This window comes from Marmota monax, unplaced genomic scaffold, assembly GCF_021218885.2.
Source record: "Marmota monax isolate L192 unplaced genomic scaffold, Marmota_monax_Labrador192_F-V1.1 WCK01_AAM20220418_F8-fsc00994, whole genome shotgun sequence".
Classification (NCBI taxonomy): Eukaryota; Metazoa; Chordata; class Mammalia; order Rodentia; family Sciuridae; genus Marmota; species Marmota monax.
Genome location: NW_026692893.1, coordinates 64,535 through 89,121, shown reverse-complemented (window position 1 = coordinate 89,121; position 24,587 = coordinate 64,535). Strand labels below are relative to the sequence as shown.

Here is a 24,587-nt window from a genome sequence, read left to right as displayed (position 1 = left end):
GTGGGTGGTACTCCAGTAGGGATAACAACAGTCACATGTGACTACATTCACATGCACATTAGCAAAAGTTAACAAATATCTTATTTACTATTTTAAAATGTAGAGACAGAAATGATGGTGAGAATAATACAGAAAACACTGTTTAGCAAACAGAATAGTCCTGGTACTAGCCTGAGGAGAAAAAAAATCTATATAGAATGGCAAATGGAACTAACTAAAGAAAAATGTGTTTTACTTCAAATCGAGTGTGTGTGTGTGTGTGTGTGTGTGTGTGTGTGTATCTGGGACTCTAACACACCTTATATGCACATGTTAGGGAAGTACTGTAACTAAACTACATCCCAGCATCCAATTCTGTTTTTATAAGGCAGATGATTAGAGATGATTGATTCATAGAACTGGCCCAAAAGTAGAAATAAGAGAAAAGGCAAAAAGATTCCCAAAGGAAAAAGTGACCTCAGAGGGCCTGTTGTGTGACATCCCAGCCACTGTGATCATGTAAGCCAATTTCCTAAAAAAGTCACCTGTCATGCATCTGTTGATATACTCATGTGTCTTTCTCTCTGGAGAAACTGACTAATTCAATGTCCAGTGTTAACAACCATTTGTCCCCTAAGAACTCTCTTGTGGTCCTGAAACTTTATGATGATTTCTTCCTAGGGAAGAAAACACTGGAGTTAACACAGACTCAATTGGATATTGAAGAGTACTGAGAATTTCAGATCTTGATGGTGAGACTTAATTATATTTATTAAGCAGAAAACCTTGCTAAGAAGACAAAAATAGCTTGAAGGAATGTGATCTAGTGTTATCGTTTTATGTTAAATATTCCAAACAAAATCCCATACTCATCCTTTATCTTTCTCAGGGGAAGATGGTCAAGTTGAGAAATGAATGAAATTGCATTAATATATACAAAGACTACAAAGAGAGCAAAGTTGTCAGTAGAAGCAACATACAAAATGTGGGAAATCTGAATGATATGTTTAATAATGACATTTAATCCTAACCTCTAAATACTCGAGTTATGAATGTCTAGGAGGCACCAGTGGCATTTTGGAGGCTATTTTTATAGTAGCCAAACCTAGTAATTGTTTCTTATTTTTAATCCCAAACTCTTAAAGACCGACATACCCATTATAATATAGTAAAATGGTAGTAATCAAGTATATAAAATCATTATTGTTCATTTTCCTTTATCCCATTTCTTAGCTATGGAGATAGGATACATTTCATCAGAATGCATGTAGAACTAACTATAGAAAACATTATGTTTCTTCTTGAGTCAACCACACTGTTCAAATATGTGCACAATGAATTTGCAAATCACAATGTACCCAAATCCAAAATATTATGATTATATTAGTAAATAAAATATCATTTATACCTTCCCACTTTCAATATCAATGTACTTTATACATAAGACTGGAAAGAATTTGATTGCATAATGTCAATTTCATAGTTTGAACCAGTATTTCCTTTGTGAAATGGAGTTTACCTGCAATTATAGGCATTTGCAACTTCCTTATTTCTGTCAAAATAAATAAAGTAATAAAAAGCCCTATAGTTATCTAGAGTAAGTATATTAAATGTGACCAGAGCAAAACATCTGTAAATTCCCACCAGATTCACTAACACATGAGAAAATCCACAAAAATGTATGAAATTGAATTTTGTTCCAACCTATGATAAACTGTTATTCATGGTTAAGTATTCATAATAGTAGTCCAAAAACAAATTTTCCAGCTTAAGGGCAATAATGCCCTGAGGCTCATGTCATAACACAGGAATCTCTTTAACAATGCATTTACAAACACTAAGCTCATTTACAAGTTCTCACATCCTTATTTTCAATTTGGCAATCTTTGATTCTGATATGTAACACCCAATTTTTAAAAAAGCATTTCTCTCTCTTATCGTATATAAATATGAGTGGTTTCAGTATCCTAATCCTATTTTTTTCTAGAATCTGTTTATTCCTCTGTCCTTTCATTTTCCTACACTTGTATAGGATGGCTAACAGTAACCCTTTTCTCTTAAACTCAAATCTATTCATTAAAAAAAGGCCAAAATCATCGAGGATGCAGAGGGAAAGGCTCACTCATTGCTGGTGGGACTAAAAATTGATGCAGCCAATCTGGAAAGCAGTATGGAGATTCTTTGGAAAACTTGGAATGGAACCACCATTTGACCCAGCTATCCCACTCCTCAGTCTATACCCAAGGGACTTAAAAATAGCATACTACAGGGATACAGCCATATCAATGTTTATTGCAACACAATTCACAATAGCTAAATTGTGGAACCAACCTAGATGCCTTTCAGTAGATGAATGGATAGGGAAAATGTGCTATATATACACAATGGAATATCACTCCACATTAAAATTAGAGAACAAAATAATGGCATTTTCAGGTAAATGTATGGAGTTGGAGAATGTTACGCTAAGTGAAGTAAGCCAATCCCAAAAACCCAAAAGCCAAATGTTTCCTCTGATATAAGGATGCTGACTCATATTGGGGATGGGGTGGGGCATGAGAGGATTAGATGAACTCTAGATAGGGCAAAGGGAGGGAGTAAAAGGGAGGGTAGGAAAGATGGTGGAATGAGATGGACATCATTACCCCAAGTACATGTCTGAAGACACTAATGGTGTGAACCTACATTGTGTACATCCAGAGACTTGAAAATTTCGTGCTCTCTATATGTAATTAGAATTGAGTTGCATTCTGCCATCATATATAACAAATTAGGATAAATAAAGAATTAAGAAAAAAAGGCCAAAAGCATCTGAAAATTTCATTAAGCCTTCTGACAGGCATGAAAAGCATATATATTTTATTATAAATTCTTTTTCTTTTTCTTTCTTTGTATATTGGAACATTATTAATATCAAAAATTGTAAAATATGTTTAGTATTGTCTTTAGATATAGTCAAGCAGGATCATTGCCCCTTGAAAATATCTAAATCTCCTTTTTGTGGCTAGAAAATCCTGGGGCCTGTGATTTTATCCCAGAAATGTACTCTAACATGAGACCAGGACTTGTGTTGCCCCCAGTCTCTGTTTCCACCACTGGCCTGCTATTCTACTTCCTAATTCTCATCTGAGGTATAGACATGCCCCAAAGTATGGTTATTGAATCTGCATCTACAAATTGTCTCAGAGCTGTCGCAGAGCCTCAGTTCAAGGTGGGCTGCCTGGTTGGTTGGTACTTATTTTTTACAGAATCAAATGATGATGGGACACTAAAAGGTACTTACCTCTTGATTTTAGGTGCAATAAATGCTTTTAATGAAAAGGGAGCAACACTCAAAATAATTATTTTCTCAGGGCTTTGCACCCTATAAGGGAAGCCAAGGAAATTCTTAAATAATTTTCAGAATAGTAAAATGGGGTTTAAATTTTTTGTGATAAGAAGTAAATGTTGATTCTGGTAGGTTTGAGGATCACTGTATCTGACTAAGCATAGGAAGGCATTTCTTCTTACCTCTGCAATATTACTTGAGATCATAGGAAAAGTCAGATGGAGGGAAGAAGTTTCTGAGTGTAAAGTATTTAAGGAGCATATAATCACTGCTCTTTTCTTTTTGTCAGGAATTCTAGCAACTCTTTTTGTGAATGGAATCCTGTCTTGGAAATTGACAAAGCACTCCCTACTAGGGACAACATTGGCATCTGCCATTAGAATCTAATTTTGTGTTTGAGCATCCCTATGTCCAAAATGTAATTTGAATTAACAAAATATGCCTTGAAGCAACAGGGAGAGAAAAGCAATCCAATCTCCCTAAGATAAATCTTGAAGAGTTAAAAAACAAAAAGAAACAAATAATAAAACCACAGTATCAAATAATTCCACGTGCAAAATATTTCTAAGGTCTCTGCAATTTTGGTAAAGAGGAATGAAACACTGTGTATTTACTCATTAAGGATGGATTATAAATTAGATGGTATTTAATGATTATTTTGTCAACAATTATCACAATTAAAATTAGCAAATTAATCAGTACCTATGATGTATATTTGATATCTATTATTTGTTTATATTATAAATGAAAGTTTTAATTGATTGAATTATCTCTGCCCATTTCCTCCAGCCCAAGTTTGTGGCAGCCAACATTCAACTTTCTAGTACTCTGCGTTCAAATTTTTGAAATTCCACTTTGTATATGCTTCTAAAAGTGTTTTATATGGTATGAAATGATGATTCATATCTTCAGCAAAAATCAGTAAGGTATACTTTCAAATTTTACCTTAAGTATTTTATTTTATTTTCCGGGCTGCAGCAAAATAACAGGGGGGTGATGAACAACTTGTGTATGTTGATACAGCAGGAGTGGAAGCCCTTTATTGCAGGACAGGAGCAGTATTTATACATTCCACACAGCTTATCTAATTAGCATAAACTAGATACAGCAGTCAACCAATCAGGAATCTCCACACTTAATGGCTCGCTTTTGTTACTTCACAAACCACTCCCTCTGGCATTTTGCCAGGCATCATCCAGACTTGTTTACAAACTCTAACATTCCCCTGGCAAAATGCCAGGTGTTATTTTGACTTGTTTACAGACTCTAACAATTTTATTTTCCAATCAGCAAAACTTAAAAGAATATGCTACTTGGTAATGAGACTAACAGGTCATCCACTGCTTAGTTTCTAATTTTATTTTTGATGATTTTGCTGTTGGAAGCTATTTTATTGAAAAGAAGATTTTGTGTAAGACAGATTCTTGTTATACTTTGCCAAAAATACCATATAATTAAGAAAAGTGAAGTGTCTTTTTAAATTTTCTAAATGTTTTTATGCATCATACTTAAAGATAATAGTGTGATTCATTCTGATATAATCATACATGCATGCAATATAATTTGCTTTAGTTCATCCCTAGTACTTCCTTTTTCCTTCTCCTCCTCCCTCTCTCTGTTCTCTTTCCTCTACTCTACTCATCTTCCTTCTATTTGTTTATTTTTATCAGTGCATTATAATATACATAGTAGTGTATGCACCATATGCATACATGTACATAATATAACTTAATAAAACATTTGAAGTGATGTTCAAAAATACAAATTTTTACTGAATCAAAATTGCTGAAGATGTGAACTGGATGTTATCATATTGAAGGAATTTATCAGTTTCAAAGATGATTCTTTTTACATTTTATGTATTAGTGCATTATAGTTATATTTATCAGTGGAGTTCATTTTGGCATAATCATACAGGTATAGAATGTAATTTGTTCCATTTAAGTCCCCAGTGTTTCCTGGCTCACTTTCTTCTCCCTCCAACCTGTTCCTCTATCTCTACTTTTCTTCCATCTACTTATTTATACTTATTTATTGTTTTTTTTAAATTGGTGTTTTATAGAAACACATAAAGTGGAATTCACTGCAGTGTATTCATATCTGTACACAGCATAATTTGGTCAATTCATTCCTTAGTTTCTCCCTTTTTGCATCCCTCTTCCTTCTCCCTTTATTGTCTTGCTCTACTCCACTGATTTTTTTCTGGATATTAATCTGCTATCAAAGGAGTAGCTGGCAAAGATTTTTTTCTCCCATTTTGTGGGCACTTTATGATCTTATTTCCTGTGCTCTACAAAATCTTTTAAATTAGATGCTGTCCTATTTACTGACTCTTGATCTTATTTCTTGAGCTTTAGGGACCTTGATAGGAAGTCAGAACCTGCACCAATATGTTTTATGGATGATCCTATGTTTTCTTGTAGAAGTTATAGTTCCTGGTCTAATTCCTAGGTTTTTAATCCACATTTTTTGCAGAGTAAAAGTTATGAATCTAGTTTTATTCTTCCATGTATGCATATGCAGTTTCCTAGCACCATTTGCCAAAAAGGCTACTTTCCCCCGACATATATTTTTAGCACCTTTGTCAAGAAGGATGACCGTGTCTATGTGGGTTTTTCTTTGTGTCTTCTATTTCATTAATTTGGTCTTCACATCTATATTAATACCAATACCATGCTGTTTTTGTTACTATAGCTCTATAGTATAATTTGAGATCAGTATTGTGATGCTTCCAATGTTGCTCTTTTTGCCCAGTACAGCATTGGCCATTCTGGCTCTTTTATTTTTCCAAATTAACTTTAAGATATTTTTTTCTAGTTCTGTGAAGAATGCTTTCAGTTTTTCTCCATTCAGTATGATGTTGGCCTTGGGTTTGTCATATATAACCCTCACAACATAGAGGTAAGTTCCTTCTATCCCTAGTTTCTCTAGTGTTTTAAAAATGAATGGGTGCCGGACTTAGTCAACAGCTTTTTCTGTATTTAGGGATTCTCATCCTTAAATTTATTTATGTGGTAAGTTACATTTATTGATTTGCATATATTAAAACAACTTTGAATCTCTGGTTTGAAACCCAGCTGATCATAGTGCACTATTTTCTTAATGTGTTTTTAAATGTAGTTTGCTAATATTTTATTAAAAAATTTTACACCTATGTTCATTAGGGATATTGGTTTGTAGTTTTCTTTCCTTGATGTGTCTTTGTCTGATTTGGGTGCCAGAGTGATACTGGCTTCATAGGATAAATTTTGGAGTCTTCCCTTATTTTCTATTTCATGGGATAATTTGAGGAAGATTGTTGTTTAGTTCTTTAGAGGCCGGGTTAAACTTGACTGAGAACTCCTGGTTGTGATCGTGAGCTTTTATTTGCTGGAATGCTTTTAATTGCTGCTTTAATCTTATTGATATTAGTCTGTTTAGGTTTTATATACCCTCATGGCTCAATTTGTGTAGTTCTTATTTGTAGAAATTAATCAATATCTTCTAGGTTTTCTAGTGTGTTTCAGTACAATTTTTCAAAATAGTTTCTAATGATCCTTTGGATTTCAGAAATGTCTGGGATGATATTTCCTTTTTCATCCCTAATTTTGTTTATGTGGGTATGTGGGGATGTGTATGTCTGTCTGTCTGTCTCTCTCTCTCTCTCTCTCGGTTAGTTTGGCTGAGCATTATCAATCTTGTTTCAAAGAACCAAGTCTTTGTTGCATTGATCCTTTGTATTGTTTTTCTAGTCTCAATTTCATTAGTTTAGATTCATGTCATCTTAATTATTTCCTGTCTTCTACTGAAGCAGTTTGTTCTTCCTTTTAATCATTGAAGTATTATTGAAGTGCTTTAAGGATCAAGTCACATTCAATCAACATGAGAGAATTAAAAAGGAACCTTCTTCTTGCAAGGTCAAAAAATCAATTACTGATAAAACTCATATGTTTTATATTTTTAGTGTTCTGTTGAGAGAAGTTCTTTAGTAAGCATGTAAAATAATACTAATAGCAATGACAAAAATCATAAGAGCAGTTTTCATATAGTAAGAAATACTTTATGATGGGCATTGTTAAAATTCTGTGCATGTTAAGAAAGTTAACTTAATTATCACAATCACCCTCTGAAATATGTGCTGTAATTATCCTCATTTATAGATGAGAAAACTATAGCAGAGTTAGGAAATGATGAAACAAGTATGAAGAGGTTAAGTTAGACATAGCACATAGGACTACACTTAAATATTTTTGTTTCCTATAGAAAAAAAAGGTATTTGAATATCCATAAAATACTCAACTTGTGATAATTGTCATTCACCTAATATTATTGGCATTTCATCTAGAACATGTATTGCTAGCAATCTAAAGTTTAAGTCAGGTGAATCCAACGTATCATACAGGACAAACCATTATACTTGTGAATAAGATCGTAGCTCTAATTTATCCTATATTATTAGCTATATTGACCTTTCTAACCCAATAATATTTTTCTATTACTAAGGTAAAAGTGTTCAAATGTGCAACATATGTGAAGTTACTTTCTAAACTCTAAAATGTTAAGCAATTGTTAGTAGCATTCATTTTTATCTTTCTCATCTCATCCACACATATATTTATAGTACTTTCAGCATCTATAAATTTCTGCAAATAAAATATGCTAATGATAGACTCATTTAGTCACTTATTCAACAACTATACATGAATAACTTTAATATTCAACAAAATCTAGGGGAACCTGAACAAGTCTACAATATGGAAAAATTTAGAGGAAGCTAAATAGATATAACAAAGCTCACTATCAAGCCATGGGAGAAGGATGGAACAAACTAGGCAGAGTCCAGAATATATGAAGTTCCTGGAGGGAGAATGAACTGAGAAATGTTAAGAAATACTATGTTTGGAACATTGTCATCAGGGAATAGGAGAATTATAATTTTTCCTAAGAAATACAATATACTGTGAATAGTAGAGTAAATAGGAGAAAAGTCTACAATATAGATGATGTGTTGGATGAGTTGAAGGCTGGCTCTTAACAAATCTTGAAAATCATCCATCTAGAAATAAAGCTGTCCTTTCAAGAGTTTTCCTGGGCTGAGGGATCCCTTCAAGAAGTAGTAGCATGTGAATACATAACCAACAACATTTAAACCAATCGAAGACAAAGGATTGTTTTGAAACCTAGAGGACGGCATGCAGTCATTGTACCTAAAAATTTCCTCAGTGGCAGAATTTATTTTACTTTACTTTATGAATAAAAAAAAATTGCCAAGGACAATATTGCTTGAGTAAATGACATGATCCAACATCATAAAATGTGATGAAGATGTACAAATCTATAATTGTAAAATTTGTTTTGTAAACCTAGGAATGTGAAAGATTTTGCTTTGGGCTTAAGACTACAATGAAAGAATTATGAATTACCTTCATTTGTGATTAACTTGGAATAAATGTGAAAATCCTAACCTGGAATTTAATAACCTAATGAAGGTTAGATTTTTTTCCCATCTGACTGTGAGTATTCCAAAGATTATTACTAACCTTTCAAAGTTAGAAAGACAACTACAGTATGTCTCCAAATAAAAGGCAAATGAGATATATTCTTGATTGAGGGTTTAGAAATAGTTTCACAGCCTGAAAGATTGGCTTTTATTGGGTTCAAACAGATCTTTGTACACCAGTGAATTATTATATAAATATAAAAATGTCATATGTCAATGAGTGAGATATCACAGCCAACTGTAGCAACATCCAGATAAATCACTAAATGGATTTCTTTATTCCTTGCACCTTATTTTGAAGGGAGTTAACCTTTGGCAAAAACCACCTGCTTAAGAGACAATGAATAAGGAGGCCAAAGAAGTCATCAGTTGACCTTTGAGAGAACAAGAAGAGCTGAGGGAAGGTACATGTACAAGAGGATTAGTAAGTCCTCACCATGAATTTGCATCATTCTGTGGTATAGATGGTGATATTGTGTGGAGTTGGGTCTAAGCCCAGTGAAGAACAAGGTGTCAATTGTTATGTATCCATGGTCATTATAAATGAATACAACCTGTGAGTTACTGATTTCAGAAGTGTAGCTGTAAATTCACCAAATTAATATTTTTTAAAAAGCCATAAGAAAAATATTCTTCCTTTTGTCTCTTTCACTCATTTACTTACCCAATATTGTCATACTCCAACCATGGATGTCCTCAATTTTCTTCATGTATTTGCTTCAATTATTGCCTTCAATGGGAATGTAAATCAGCCTCATCTCCATTGTTCCATGTCCATTATTTCCTTCAAAGTCAGTTCAAAATATATTACATTCATGAAGCTCGTCTGACCATCTTAACCAACTGTTTGTTTATAGTTCATGAATTTCAAATAAATATTTTTTATTCATAAACTCAATATGCATTCAGGAAAAGTATTAAGAACTGGAAATAAATGTACATAAAAACAAATGGGTCCAAGGGTCAAGAATATTAATGTTTAGAAGGGAAATATACATAAGATAAACAGCCATATTCAGGAAATTATTGAGGTAGAAATGTGTACCAAAAAGTCACGAGCATAGAAAAAAAGCACTCAAATATTCCTAAGAAACTAAGTAAGACTATCATGAAAAAATATTAATTATATTATAAACAATATGTAGGAGTTTAGAAGGAATAAAATAGGGAAAAGAGAGTGATCCATGGAGCAGGAAAAACAGTGAGGAGGCATGGATGAGAAACTGGGAGGGGTTGGACCATAGGATCTCTGTGGGGAGAATATAGAGCATGAAGCATTTTCTTAATCCAGAAAGGAGAGTTATTTTCAAGGATCATGATCAAAATATTTATAACCAGTACAACACAAGACTTATGGTTAGAATATTTACTTATGATTAGAATATTTAAGTCATAGCACTGGAGTTACGTTAAAGAGGGAACAGCTGCACCAAGTTTAGAATTTTCTCCAGTTGAGGGGAAGTCCACGTGGGCCTTGAAGGCAGGAATCCAGGGTTCTAAAGCAGAGCAAAAGGAATTACAGGAGTAAGAACAGTGGAAATTTGAGAACTGATATTTTTAACTAATGATGCATAATATTAATATGAATAATAAAATATAAAATGTGATAGACAAAGGAGCTGGATAGAGGAAAATAAGAACATAGTGTCACTGACTGAAAGTATGAAGAAAGCTTTTTCTAGTGCTCTCAGGCAGTCTCAAAGTTTTAAATAACTTTGGAGATCTCCTGCAAACTCTTCATTGCTATAGTCTAATGTTCACTATCTTAACATGAAATTCCAATTAAGATGACTAGGAGTTAATTAGATCTAACAAGGATGTGATAGGGATAAAAAGGAAAAGATCTTTTCAGGAAAAAGTGACTGGGCAAAGGCTCTCCAGTTAGGATTCGCATTATTTAATATAAACAAAGGGAATTATCCCTTGGAAAAAATATTAATCTCCGGAAAATTTGCCTTTGATGAATAATTTTTCCTTTAAGGAAAATATTAAATATTTGTAAATATTACTGTAAATGGAAAAGTTTCTTGTTTATAACATTTTTCAGAGGAGTGTATGTTATTTGATTTTAAACAGTTTTTATAAAACACCAGTTTTCAAACATTTTTTTCTTTGACAATAATTTAGGCAATTAGTTATTTTCTTTATTGGTAAATGACTTAACTAGTTAAAGTCAAAGGACAAGCATAGATATTAAACCAACAGTTTGTACCATCCCCCATTCAATGTATCTTTGCCATTCACACTACATGGCTACTGCCAATGGAATTTTAACAGTCTTTCTGTCTCACAGGAATTTCAAAAGTAAGGAATTTGCAGTTTCAATAAGTTAATGTGTGAGTTACTGTACAGGCCCACTTAGATTTTCTGAGATTTCCTAACAACTCATTATTAAAGACATTTTCTATTTTAAGTTTTTTTTGTGGGTTTTTTGTTTTGGTTTTTTTTTTTTTTTTTTTTTTTTTTTTGGTACTGAGGATTGAACCCAGGGGTGCTTAACCACTGAACAACATCCTCAGCCCTTTTAATTTTTATTTTGAGACAAGATCTCACTAAGTTGTTTACGGCTTTGGTAAATTTTAAGGGTGGCCTCAAACTTGTGATCCTCCTGCCTTAGCATCCTGAGTCACTGGGATTACAGGTGTAGGCAGCCACATCCGGCTTCATGTAAGTCTTTATAGAGTGTTTGGTCGTTGTGACTTTTGAAGTTCTGTTAACAGAAGAATTTACCCTGCAACAGTGAACCCATACATGCTAGTGAACAGGATAGAGGATGGGCAAACTATCTTTTCACTCTTTTCTATTTCTTGTGCACAAGTAAATGCTCTCTTGCTATTTAGCAGAAGTATCTCTGTTTTCTATAGTATCTTCTAGAATAAGTGAAAGAGTGACTTGGTAGAAATAAATGATTTATCCATCTCTTAATCTTTTCTTAGTCTGTCCTATAAAATGTTTAGCACAGAGAAGTTACAGCACTTCTCAGCCTGAGCCCCAGAAAATTATTACATCACTATGTTTTTATCAGGATCTATCTTGATAGCATTTTTATGACCATAGGGATTAATGAAACCAAATTATCTAATTTAAAAAAAAAATCTTGTGTTTGTGTGTTTATACATAGATATATAACTAAAGTTCTTTTTCAGAACCAATACTCCTTCAATTAAAACTTCAATAAAAGCATTAGGAAGTGAAATTGAGTAATAACAGCTGAGCAACTGGAGGCAGAGTGTGATTTGTAGCATAAGGAGCAGAAAGAAATCATGCAGACCAAGAACTGAAAGGAAGTAAGTAATCCAAGAAGAAAATAATCTTGGCTGAGAAGTGTCTATCCCTCATCTGAAGAAAAAATTAGTTTTCAGGAAACATCACCTGTTTCATCAAGTAGACTATCTATAACAAATCAGCTATTCCAATTCACAAACTCCACCTCTAATATTTGAAGAGTTATAACATAGCCATTTTAGAAATATGCAGCAGCAGGCATTTGATAAAATAGTGTTCAATATGATAATCATTTCAATATGATAATTCTTTTTTCATTTGAGATTTGAATTTTTTTTAAGAACTAGTCATGAGCAATTGCAATATGTGGTATGACATATAATTTGGAGATCTTTATCAAACATTTTAAATTTATAGGCATAATTCTCATGCTGTACATAAGAAAAACTTCTCATAATTACAAAAATTTCAGTGTATGAAAATCAACTAATCAGGATTTAGACTAATGCTGCAAAACAAATGAGAATGATAACTTTTTCATGATAAATATATCTTGAAATATTGAATAAAGTAGCAAAAATAAGTAACCATTGTTTGATTGTCATCTTTAATTAAATGAAGAGTTTACACTGCTTTTTCATTGTCAAAGATACAAAGCACTTCTTGTTATGTAAAAATCAAAGAATGCATTAATAGTTTTAAACTTGGCATTAAACTACCTCATATGGATAAGCTGGCTGTTCAATTATAGTCACCTTTAGTGGAAAACACTGGCACTGTTCATTGGAAAATATCTAAAAGATTACTTACAAATTATGCATCATTAATTTCTGATTTTTACATGCTTTTTATGTGTAATCACTGCTGTGTTTATTGGCCAAAGGTAAAATATGTCATCATTATAAATTATGTTGTTCATCTTTTAATTGCTCACAGCATTCTCAACTATAAACTTCCTCTTCAAATAACAAAAGACATAATCTTCCTTCCTCATATTTTTTTCTTCAACAATGAATATTTAATACCTACTAATTACACATACATGCACATACACACAGAAAATTGTACTAGGTATTTAAAGAAAATGCAGTGCATGCAATTTATGTCAGTATTTTTAACCACTGGTTTTATAACACATTATATTGATACTTATAGCCATACACAGATTATGGGCACATCCACATTACACAGATCAAAGTTTGCAAAGGCATGGTTAAATTATTTTTTCATGCATCAGAACTCGGGACTTTAGTTTTGTATTGCCCTTCCTAAAGCCTGTTTATGTTTTGGCTCTGTTATATCCACCAAAGTCTCACGTGTTGAAGGCTTCGTTCCAATAGAGTTCAACAGTATAGCTTTTGGAAAATGATTGAATTATAAGGGCTGTTACTTATCAATGGATTAAATCACTGAGAGATTCACAACTGAATGTACTATTGAGAGGTGATGGAAGCTGTGAGAGGGGAAACCTATCTGAGGGTATGCCCTGGAAGATTTTATCTTCTCACTGGCCACATCCTCTGTTTTTGCTTCCGGGCTGGCGTGAAGTGAACAGCTTTCCTCTGTACTTCTGACATGATATTCTGCCCAAAGCAATGGAGCTGGCTGACTATAGACAGAAGGCTATCAGTCAATATAAATCTTTTCTTCTCCAAGTTGATTCTCTCAGGTATTTTATCACAGCAATAAAAAATCTTAGTTACATACTCTGTTATTTCCAGCATCAATTAAATGTTCTGATTTTCAAACTGTTTTAGAATATTGAGAATTGACATAGTTCTAATTTTGAAAATTTATTAAATAATCGTTTATTCTTGGCCTTATACAAAATTACTTGGAGGAAATTTTTAACATAAATATTTTATTAAGGGCGAAAATTGTCACAGACTGTTTTTACCAAATAAACCAAAGTATTAAAAATAAAAATAATTTTAGGGATATGATATTTTATTACGTTAAGGCACTAAGTAATTAAGTAATGTGATTGCAATGTCAAACTTTTTCACCTCAATGACTGTCATTTAGCAAATGTCTAATATAAGCCCCATGCACTAGAGATTGCTTCTCTTCCAAGAATGCCTATAAAGAGGCAGAAATACAGAATAAGTTTTCTATTAGTAGAAGACATCTTTACATGCAGACATAAGATCCAAGTTAGATTTGTAATTTACTAGGCTCAGCATTTATCCAGTTGCAATGCCAATTCATATCTTCAAGTTGCGGTAAATACGTATCTTTCATTGTCTATAAAATATGTTCCTTCCTGTGTATTCTTTAACCGTTTCAATGGACATCATACATATTGTCACCAACTGTGTGGGCTCATATAGTGTTCATGTTTTTGCACATATCATTTTTGTCTTTTGAGCAACTAAGGACAGATTTTTTTTCATTGCTCATAGTATTTATGTTAACGCTAGGTATGTTATAGATAATTAGAAAATTATTGCTGACTAGTCTGGTTTTCTGATAATTCCATTCTTTAGAAAAGTGGCAGTGAAACTTGTATTATTACAATGTGGGGAGCTTTGAAAGATTACCACATCTAAGACATACCCCAGACCAAAAAACATAGCGTTTATGGGTAGGACCCAAAAGTCGAGGTTTTTCAAGCTAAAAATTTATGTTACCTATATTGAAAAATTCACAATAAAAAATTTCTAAGTCTTTAGAATTTTGAAGAAAATAGTGGTTCTACCTATAAATTTTATTTTTAAATACATTATTTGTAGTGTTCTGAAGTCACAAAAAGAGAGCATCAACAGTGCAAGAGATTCTATGACACTCATTTCATTCTTGAAACATTTTTTCTACACGTATGCAAGCCACTTCAGAGAAAAAGGAGATTAACAAATTCTGACATATTCTTATTTGTGGAGTTGACTTCATTATGGGTCTTAAAGTAACTTCAATGTGGCATTTGAATTACATAGATTTTTGTGTAAGTTATTCTTCTGCTTCTATTCTTTGACAGCATGTGTCTTTTGAAACAGATTCTTTAGGACCAAAGTTCATAGGATAACTACTGTATCGCTAAAAATGCCTAAGTGAATTCCATGTTTTGTATACTTCTGGGAGATCACTATCATTTTCACCTTTCCCTCCAGCTTGGAAATCAGAATGTAAATAACATGTAGTGATATTAGTATTTCTCAATAAACTGAAGTAATGAGATTTTGCATCTTTATTATTTGTTCTTGGACTGGTTCATTTTGTGTTGTTATAATAACATACTTTAGACTGGTAAGTTAAGAAGAGGCTTATTTTGGCTTATGGTTGAAGAGGCTGGCAAGTCCATCCTATTGACTCAAGAGAGCTTCAAGGTGAAAAGGGGAAGGGATGCAAGCTTGTATGGAAGAGGTCACATGAAGAGGGAGATCATGGAGGTGCCATGCTCATTTTGCAGCAGTCTTTTCTTGTGGTAATCGATTCAGTCTCAAGACAATGAGAACTCACTCCCACAAGAAAAGCAATGGACCCTCATACAGGCCCCAACACCTCTCACACAGTACATTGGAGGCCAACCTTCTACATGAAATTTGGTAGGAACAAATTTTGTTGAAACATAGCTGTTCTAAAAAACTCGAGAGGGAGGGAGAAGATGGCGGCGATGGGAGTGCATTGCCCCCATGTGCTGCGTCACTGTGTGAGATTATGACGAGTCAGGACGGCTAAAGGCTATCTTGTTAGGAATTTCCAGCAATAGTGGGGTGCTCCGGAACCTGGAGGAAGGATTTCCATCCCACGAGGATCGGCTACGGGGACTCAAACGCAAGAGATTTGTCGCACGGAGGGTAACACTGCTTACTCAGCAAATCGCCCCGCGGCTAGAGTCTGCAGCGCGCTGGGAAACGAGGAGATAGCGACGCAGGGATACAGCGCTGTAGTTTCTGCCAGCCGTGCAAGCACCGTACTCAGTGCTGAATTCTGGGTTCGAGACAGGGGAAGGAAGCGGTCCATTTCGGTTCTCCGCACCAGTCAGACCACAGAGGAGGCCAGCAGCCACCATCTTGGAGAGCTGATGTCACCATCCCTATTTTCGACTGACCGCAGCTCATTCAGCCATAGAACAGGTAATTTCAGGCTGCCATTCACCTGCGGCTTGCAGACAGATTACTCAGGCTCAGTGCCTGAGTGCTTCTTGGAGCCTGCTCTTATCAGAGCATACACCGAGCACGGAGCGGCTGAGTTCCAGCTCCCGGAGCTGCCCTGGGCCAGGGCTAAGGAGCCTGCGGAAACTGCTTCTTGGAGCCTGCTCTTATCAGAGAATACACCGAGCATGGAGCGGCCGAGTTCCGGCTCCTGGAGCTGCCCTGGCCCAGGGCTAAGGAGCCCGCGGAAACTGCTTCTCGGTCCGGGTCCTGCTGAGGACCGGTCAGGAATCACCCGTTGCTTTGGTTACCCGGCAAAGGGAATGAAATGCTGCCATTCGCATAGGATACCAACATGGCAGAGATCTGATGTCATCAGAAAGCGGCGGAGGAGAGAACTTCATCAATACCAGCGGCGACAGAAACAGTTGGTCTCCTGGTAGGGAGGGTGAGGCATAGACACCCGAGTCTCTCTCGATTTGTCGTCGAGCCAGAGTGGAGGAGCCGGGCCGCCGCCCGCGCCCGGAGCAGGCCCAGTGGCTCGCCGGCGTGGTGATCGCATGACCCCAATTGGAGAGGGGACGGAGCAGAGCCGCCACCCGCGCCCGCAAGGTGGGCAGACCCGCGACCCAGTGGTACACGGGCATGGTAGGAGGGGCAGGGCAGAGCCGCCGCCCGTGCCTGCAAGGTAAGCAAACCTGCGACAGACTGGCAGGTCAGGCCCAGCAGCCTTCCAGCGTGGTACACACGTCACCCCAACTGGAGTAGGGGCAGAGCAGAGCCTTCGCCCTCGCCCGGATCAGGCCCCACCGGTGTGGTGGTCACGTGACCCCAATTGGAGTGGTGGCGGAGCGGAACCGCCACCCGTGCCCACAGGGTGAGCAGACCTGTGACCAACCTGCAGATCAGGCCCAGCGGTCCGCAGGCGTGGTAGGAGGGGCAGGGCAGAGCCGCCACCCGCACATGCAAGGTAGGCAGACCTGCGACAGACCGGCGGATCAGGCCCAGGAGCCTGCCGGCGTGGTACATACGTCACCCCAATTGGAGTAGGGGCAGAGCAGAGTCACCGCCCGGGCTAGGAACAGGCCCAGCGACCTGCCGGCGTGGTAGTCATGACACCCCAATTGGAGTAGGGGCAGAGCAGAGCCGCCACCTGTGCCTGAAAGGTGGGCACACCTGCAACGGACTAGCGGGACAGGCCCAGTGGCCTGCTGGTGCGACAGACACGTCACCCCATTTGGAGTAGGGGCAGAGCAGAGCCGCCGCCCACGCCTGCAGGGTAGGCAGACCTGCAACCGACCGGCGGATCAGGCCCGGTGGCCTGCTAGTGTGGTACACTCGTCACCCCAATTGGAGTAGGGGCAGAACAAAGCCGCTGCCCGCGCCCGGAACAGGCCCAGTGACCTGCCGGCGTGTTAGTCACGACACCCCAATTGGAGTAGGGAGAGAGCAGAGCCTCCGCCCGCGCCTGCAAGGTAGGCAGACCGCCGCCCGACCCTGCAAGGGAGACTTTTCAACTATACAAGACCAATATAAATATATAGGGGAAAAAAAAATTTCAAAAACACAACAGTTTCACCAAGCAGAAAGAAAGGTTAGCAGTATGAAAAGACAAGGAAAGAAAGGACCACAAGCAATGCAGGTCAACTCAACTTTAGAAGAGGTAACAGCTGCAGCAGATGGACTGTCAGATAAAGAATTCAGGATATACATGCTTCAGATGATCTGGAGTATCAAGGAAGACATTAGACAGCAAAATCAGACAATGAAAGATCACTTCGACAATGAACTACACAAACAAATCCAGGAAGCAAAGGATCAACTATACAGGGAGATAGAGGTTATAAAAAACAAACAAACAGAAATCCTAGAAATGCAGGAAGCAATAAACCAACTTAAAAACTCAATGGAGAATACTACCAGCAGAGTAGAACACTTAGAAGATAGAACATCAGACAATGAAGACAAAGTATTTCAACTGGAAAAGAACATAGACAGCTCAGCAAGACTGTTAAGAAACCATGAGCAGAACATCCAAGAAATATGGGATAACATTAAGAGACCAAACTTAAGAGTCATTGGGATACAGGAAGGTACAGAACTCCAAACCAAAGGAATGAGCAATCTATTCAATGAAATAATACGAGAAAACTTCCCAGACTTGAAGAATGAGACAGAATCCCAAATCCTTGAAGCCTACAGGACGCCGAATGTGCAAAATCATAAGAGATCCACACCTAGACACATTATAATGAAGATGCCCAACATACAGAATAAGGAGAGAATTTTAAAAGCTACAAGAGAAAGGAAGCAGATTACATTTAGGGGTAAGCCAATCAGGATAACAGCTGATCTTTCAACACAGACTCTGAAAGCTAGAAGATCCTGGAATAACATATTTCAAACACTGAAAGAAAATGGGTTCCAACCAAGAATTGTGTATCCAGTGAAATTAAGCTTCAGGATGGAAGATGAAATTAAAACCTTCCACGATAAACAAAAGTTTAAAGAATTCGCAGCTAGAAACCCATCTCTTCAAAACATCCTCGGCAAAACATTACAGGAAGAGGATATGGAAAATAACAATGAAAACCAACAGTGGGAGGTAGGACAGTAAAGGGGGGGGGAATAATCAAAGAGGAAAACAAACCATGTTTAGTAACAGAAATAAACAAATATGGCTGGAAGAACAACCCATATCTCAATAATAACCCTAAATGTTAATGGCTTAAACTCACCAATTAAGAGACACAGGCTAGTAGAATGGATCACAAAACAAGACCCAACAATATGCTGCCTACAGGAGACGAATTTGATAGGAAAAGACATACATAGGCTGAAGGTGAAAGGTTGGGAAAAATCACATCACTCATATGGACTTCGGAAACAAGCAGGAGTATCCATACTCATATCAAATAAAATAGATTTCAAGCCCAAGTTAATCAAAAGGGATAAAGAGGGACACTACATACTGCTCAAGGGAACCATACACCAACAAGACATAACAATCATAAATATATATGCCCCAAACAATGGTGCAGCTATGTTCATCAAACAAACTCTTCTCAAGTTCAAGAGTCTAATAGACCACCATACCATAATCATGGGAGACTTCAACACACCTCTCTCGCCACTGGACAGATCTTCCAAACAAAAGTTGAATAAGGAAACTATAGAACTCAATAACAGTATTAATAACCTAGACCTAATTGACATATATAGAGTATACCACCCAACATCAAGCAGTTACACTTTTTTCTCAGCAGCACATGGATCCTTCTCAAAAATAGATCATATATTATGTCACAGGGCAACTCTTAGACAATATAAAGGAGTAGAGATAATACCATGCATCTTATCTGATCATAATGGAATGAAACTGAAAATCAACGATAAAAGAAGGAAGGAAAAAGCATACATCACTTGGAGAATGAACAATAGGTTACTGAATGATCAATGGGTTATAGAAGACATCAAGGAGGAAATTAAAAAATTCTTAGAGATAAATGAAAACACAGACACAACATATCGGAATCTATGGGACACATTGAAAGCAGTTCTAAGAGGAAAATTCATTGCTTGGAGTTCATTCCTTAAAAAAAGAAAAAACCAACAAATAAATGATCTCATACTTCATCTCAAAATCCTATAAAAAGAAGAGCAAAACAACAGCAAAAGAAGTAGAAGGCAAGAAATAATTAAAATCAGAGCTGAAATTAATGAAATCGAAACAAAAGAAACAATTGAAAAAATCGACAAAACTAAGAGTTGGTTCTTTGAAAAAATAAACAAAATCGACAGACCCTTAGCCATGCTAAGGAAGAGAAGAAGAGAGAGGACTCAAATTACTAGCATACGGGATGAAAAAGGCAATATCACAACAGACACTTCAGAAATACAGAAGATAATCAAAAATTATTTTGAACCTTATACTCCAATAAATTAGAAGATAGTGAAGGCATCGATAAATTTCTTAAGTCATATGATCTGCCCAGATTGAGTCAGGAAGATATTGACAACCTAAACAGACCAATATCAATTGAGGAAATAGAAGAAACCATCAAAAGACTACCAACTAAGAAAAGCCCAGGACCGGATGGGTATACAGCAGAGTTTTACAAAACCTTTAAAGAGGAACTAATACCAATACTTTTCAAGCTACTTCGGGAAATAGAAAAAGAGGGAGAACTTCCAAATTCATTCTACGAGGCCAACATCACCCTGATACCTAAACCAGACAAAGACACTTCAAAGAAAGAAAACTACAGACCAATATCTCTAATGAACCTAGATGCAAAAATCCTCAATAAAATTCTGGCCACTCGGGTACAAAAACATATCAAAAAAATTGTGCACCATGATCAAGTAGGATTCATCCCTGGGATGCAAGGCTGGTTCAATATACGGAAATCAATAAATGTTATTCACCACATCAATAGACTTAAAAATAAGAACCATATGATCATCTCGGTAGATGTGGAAAAAGCATTCGACAAAGTACAGCATCCCTTTATGTTCAAAACTCTAGAAAAACTAGGGATAACAGGAACATACCTCAATATTGTAAAAGCAATCTATGCTAAACCTCAGGCTAGCATCATTCTGAATGGAGAAAAATTGAAGGCATTCCCTCTAAAATCTGGAACAAGACAGGGATGCCCTCTCTCTCCACTTTTGTTCAACATAGTTCTCGAAACACTGGCCAGAGCAATTAGACAGACGAAAGAAATTAAAGGCATAAAAATAGGAAAAGAAGAACTTAAATTATCACTATTTGCAGATGACATGATTCTATACCTAGCAGACCCAAAAGGGTCTACAAAGAAACTATTAGAGCTAATAAATGAATTCAGCAAAGTGGCAGGATATAAAATCAACACGCATAAATCAAAGGCATTCCTGTATATCAGCGACAAATCCTCTGAAATGGAAATGAGGACAACCACTCCATTCACAATATCTTCAAAAAAAATAAAATACTTGGGAATCAACCTAACAAAATAGGTGAAAGACTTATACAATGAAAACTACAGAACCCTAAAGAGAGAAATAGAAGAAGATCTTAGAAGATGGAAAAATATACCCTGTTCATGGATAGGCAGAACTAACATCATCAAAATGGCGATATTACCAAAAGTTCTCTATAGGTTTAATGCAATGCCAATCAAAATCCCAACGGCATTTCTTGTAGAAATAGAGAAAGCAATCATGAAATTCATATGGAAAAATAAAAGACCCAGAATAGCAACAACAATGCTAAGCAGGAAGTGTGAATCAGGCGGTATAGCGATACCAGACTTCAAACTATACTACAGGGCAATAGTAACAAAAACAGTATGGTACTGGTACCAAAACAGGCGGGTGGACCAATGGTACAGAATAGAGGACACAGAAACCAATCCACAAAACTACAACTATCTTATATTTGATAAAGGGGCTAAAAGCATGCAATGGAGGAAGGATAGCATCATCAACAAATGGTGCTGGGAAAACTGGAAATCCATATGCAACAAAATGAAACTGAATCCCTTTCTCTCACCATGCACAAAAGTTAATTCAAAATGGATCAAGGAGCTTGATATCAAATCAGAGACACGCCATCTGATAGAAGAAAAAGTTGGCTACGATCTACATACAGTGGGGTCGGGCTCCAAATTCCTCAATAGGATACCCATAGCACAAAAGTTAATAACTAGAATCAACAAATGGGACTTACTCAAACTAAAAAGTTTTTTCTCAGCAAAAGAAACAATAAGAGAGGTAAATAGGGAGCCTACACCCTGGGAACAAATCTTTACTCCTCACACTTCAGATAGAGCCCTAATATCCAGAGTATACAAAGAACTCAAAAAATTAGACAATAAGAAAACAAACAACCCAATCAACAAATGGGCCAAGGACCTGAACAGACACTTCTCAGAGGAGGACATACAGTCAGTCAACAAGTACATGAAAAAATGCTCACCATCTCTAGCTGTCAGAGAAATGCAAATCAAAACCACCCTAAGATACCATCTCACTCCAGTAAGATTGGCAGCCATTATGAAGTCAAACAACAACAAGTGCTGGCGAGGATGTGGGGAAAAGGGTACACTTGTACATTGCTGGTGGGACTGCAAATTGGTGCAGCCAATTTGGAAAGCAGTATGGAGATTTCTTGGAAAGCTGGGAATGGAGCCACCATTTGACCCAGCTATTCCCCTTCTCGGTCTATTCCCTAAAGACCTAAAAAGAGCATGCTACAGGGACACTGCTACATCGATGTTCATAGGAGCACAATTCACAATAGCATGACTGTGGAACCAACCTAGATGCCCTTCAATAGACAAATGGATAAAAAAAATGTGGCATTTATACACAATGGAGTATTACTCTGCATTAAAAAATGACAAAATCATAGAATTTGCAGGGAAATGGATGGCATTAGAGCAGATTATGCTAAGTGAAGCTAGCCAATCCCTAAAAAACAAATGCCAAATGTCCTCTTTGATATAAGGAAAGTAACTAAGAACAGAGTAGGGACGAAGAGCAGGAGAAGAAGATTAACATTAAACAGGGATGAGAGGTGGGAGGGAAAGGGAGAGAGAAGGGAAATTGCATGGAAATGGAAGGAGACCCTCAGGGTTATACAAAAGTACATACAAGAGGAAGTGAGGGGAAAGGGAAAAATAATACAAGGGGGAGAAATGAATGACAGTAGAGGGGGTAGAGAGAGAAGAGGGGAGGGGAGGGGAGGGGAGGGGGGATAGTAGAGGATAGGAAAGGCAGCAGAACACAACAGACACTAGTATGGCAATATGTAAATCAATGGATGTGTAACTGATGTAATTCTGCAATCTGTATATGGGGTAAAAATGGGAGTTCATAACCCACTTGAATCAAAGTGTGAAATATGAAATATCAAGAAATTTGTAATGTTTTGAACAACCAACAATAAAAAAATTTAAAAAAAATAGAAAATAAATAAATAAATAAATAAATAAATAAATAAATAAATAAAAAACTCTAGGGGCTACTATTTTTTTGAAGGAAAGAAACACATTTAAAAAATTCATACAATGATAGATGATTTTCAAACTTCTGGGTTTTTAAAAATCATCTTCTAGATAGATCATGTAATATTCCTGTGTTAATGCTAGTAAATCTGAATTTACCCCAAAATAAAAAAAAAATAAAAACAAAATATACAAAATCAACATGAAAAATATTTACTCTGTATTTAAAAATATAATGTAAAAATATTTTGTCTCTGAGTGTAAGATCATGGATGATCTTTATAAAATTGTGTTTTCAACTACATTTTCATAGAATACCTGGTAAGATGATAATTATGAAAATATCAACAAAGTTAACTTTCAGCTTAATAAATGAGAATACTGAGCAACTTTAAGGAGTAATTGCCTGTCATGTTTCTACGTTCTATTGATCTCACATTTTACTTAGAGATTTTTCAACAAATATTTATTAATTTCCTATTATATACTACAATGATAATAGTTGACATACATGTTTCAGCTCCTTTCATCATGGGGAAAAAAAAAACCTACTTTTCTCTTCCTGCAAAATGTTGTTCCATATATATTCCTTTATAGTAAATAGGAGAATATCAAAGAAAAATTGTTTGACAAATACATAACTATTCTTCTCATCAGTTTTCAACATTTCTTTAATAACTTCCCATCTGCAGTTGTCAAGTCATCTAAATACCAGAAAATCCATGTAAAACACTAAATATATATGTACACACACAATTGTGTGTATATATTATATATGTGTGTGTATATATACATAGATATAAAACAAGGAATTATTTATTAGTTTTATGAACTTTATATTGAGAAATAATGACTTCAGTATATCAAAATTGAATTTTACACAATAAAATTCTGTTAAATAATTTCCCATATCAGTTCTTGTAATCTCACCACTTTGCATACATTTATGAATTATTAGTTTTTATGGTTTACTTTTGTGGGCAAGACTGATAAAAACTGTTTTCCATAAATCAAATGTATTTGATCCTCTCAACATTATTGTTTTTATTCCTATTTTATAGAAAAATCTGAAAACTGGATCAAAACCGAGGACATCAAGAATCAATGACTTAATATATAAATGCACCCATCTGCCCCCTCATTTTACAGTGACATACATGAGTTATGTGTAATGCCTTAACTCTTCTCTAACTCACTTTAAAAGATGTATTATTATAATAATAATTCAAATGTTCCATAATATCATAGATGCTGTTGAGGTATCACAAAGATTCCATTCCAGGGAAAGTTCCTCTGTTTTCCAGGGAGGGTGGATATTGGCTACTAAGTGCCTGCATCTGTTCTCCTTCAAGAGAATTGCCAGTGACCAATGGAAGCCACCTTGCCAGGGAACTTCAACTCTCCACTTCAACTAATGACTGACTGACTATAAATTCAGAAATTCCACATCCTATCTCTCACAGATGCATACTAAAACAAAGTCAATTTGA

At 36.0% G+C, this 24,587-nt stretch overlaps 1 protein-coding gene across 1 annotated transcript in view; it reads left to right on the top strand.

Moving 5' to 3' along the window:
• The first annotated feature begins 713 nt into the window (after nt 1-713).
• The window catches only part of LOC124096664 (cysteine-rich venom protein LEI1), an 85,193-nt gene continuing 61,319 nt past the window's right edge, over nt 714-24,587 (top strand). The window contains exons 1-2 of the mRNA XM_058581380.1: nt 714-731; nt 6,125-6,208. Of these exons, the coding sequence (XP_058437363.1) occupies nt 729-731; nt 6,125-6,208 (87 nt within the window). The 5' untranslated portion in view covers nt 714-728. The remainder of the gene's footprint in view (nt 732-6,124; nt 6,209-24,587) is intronic.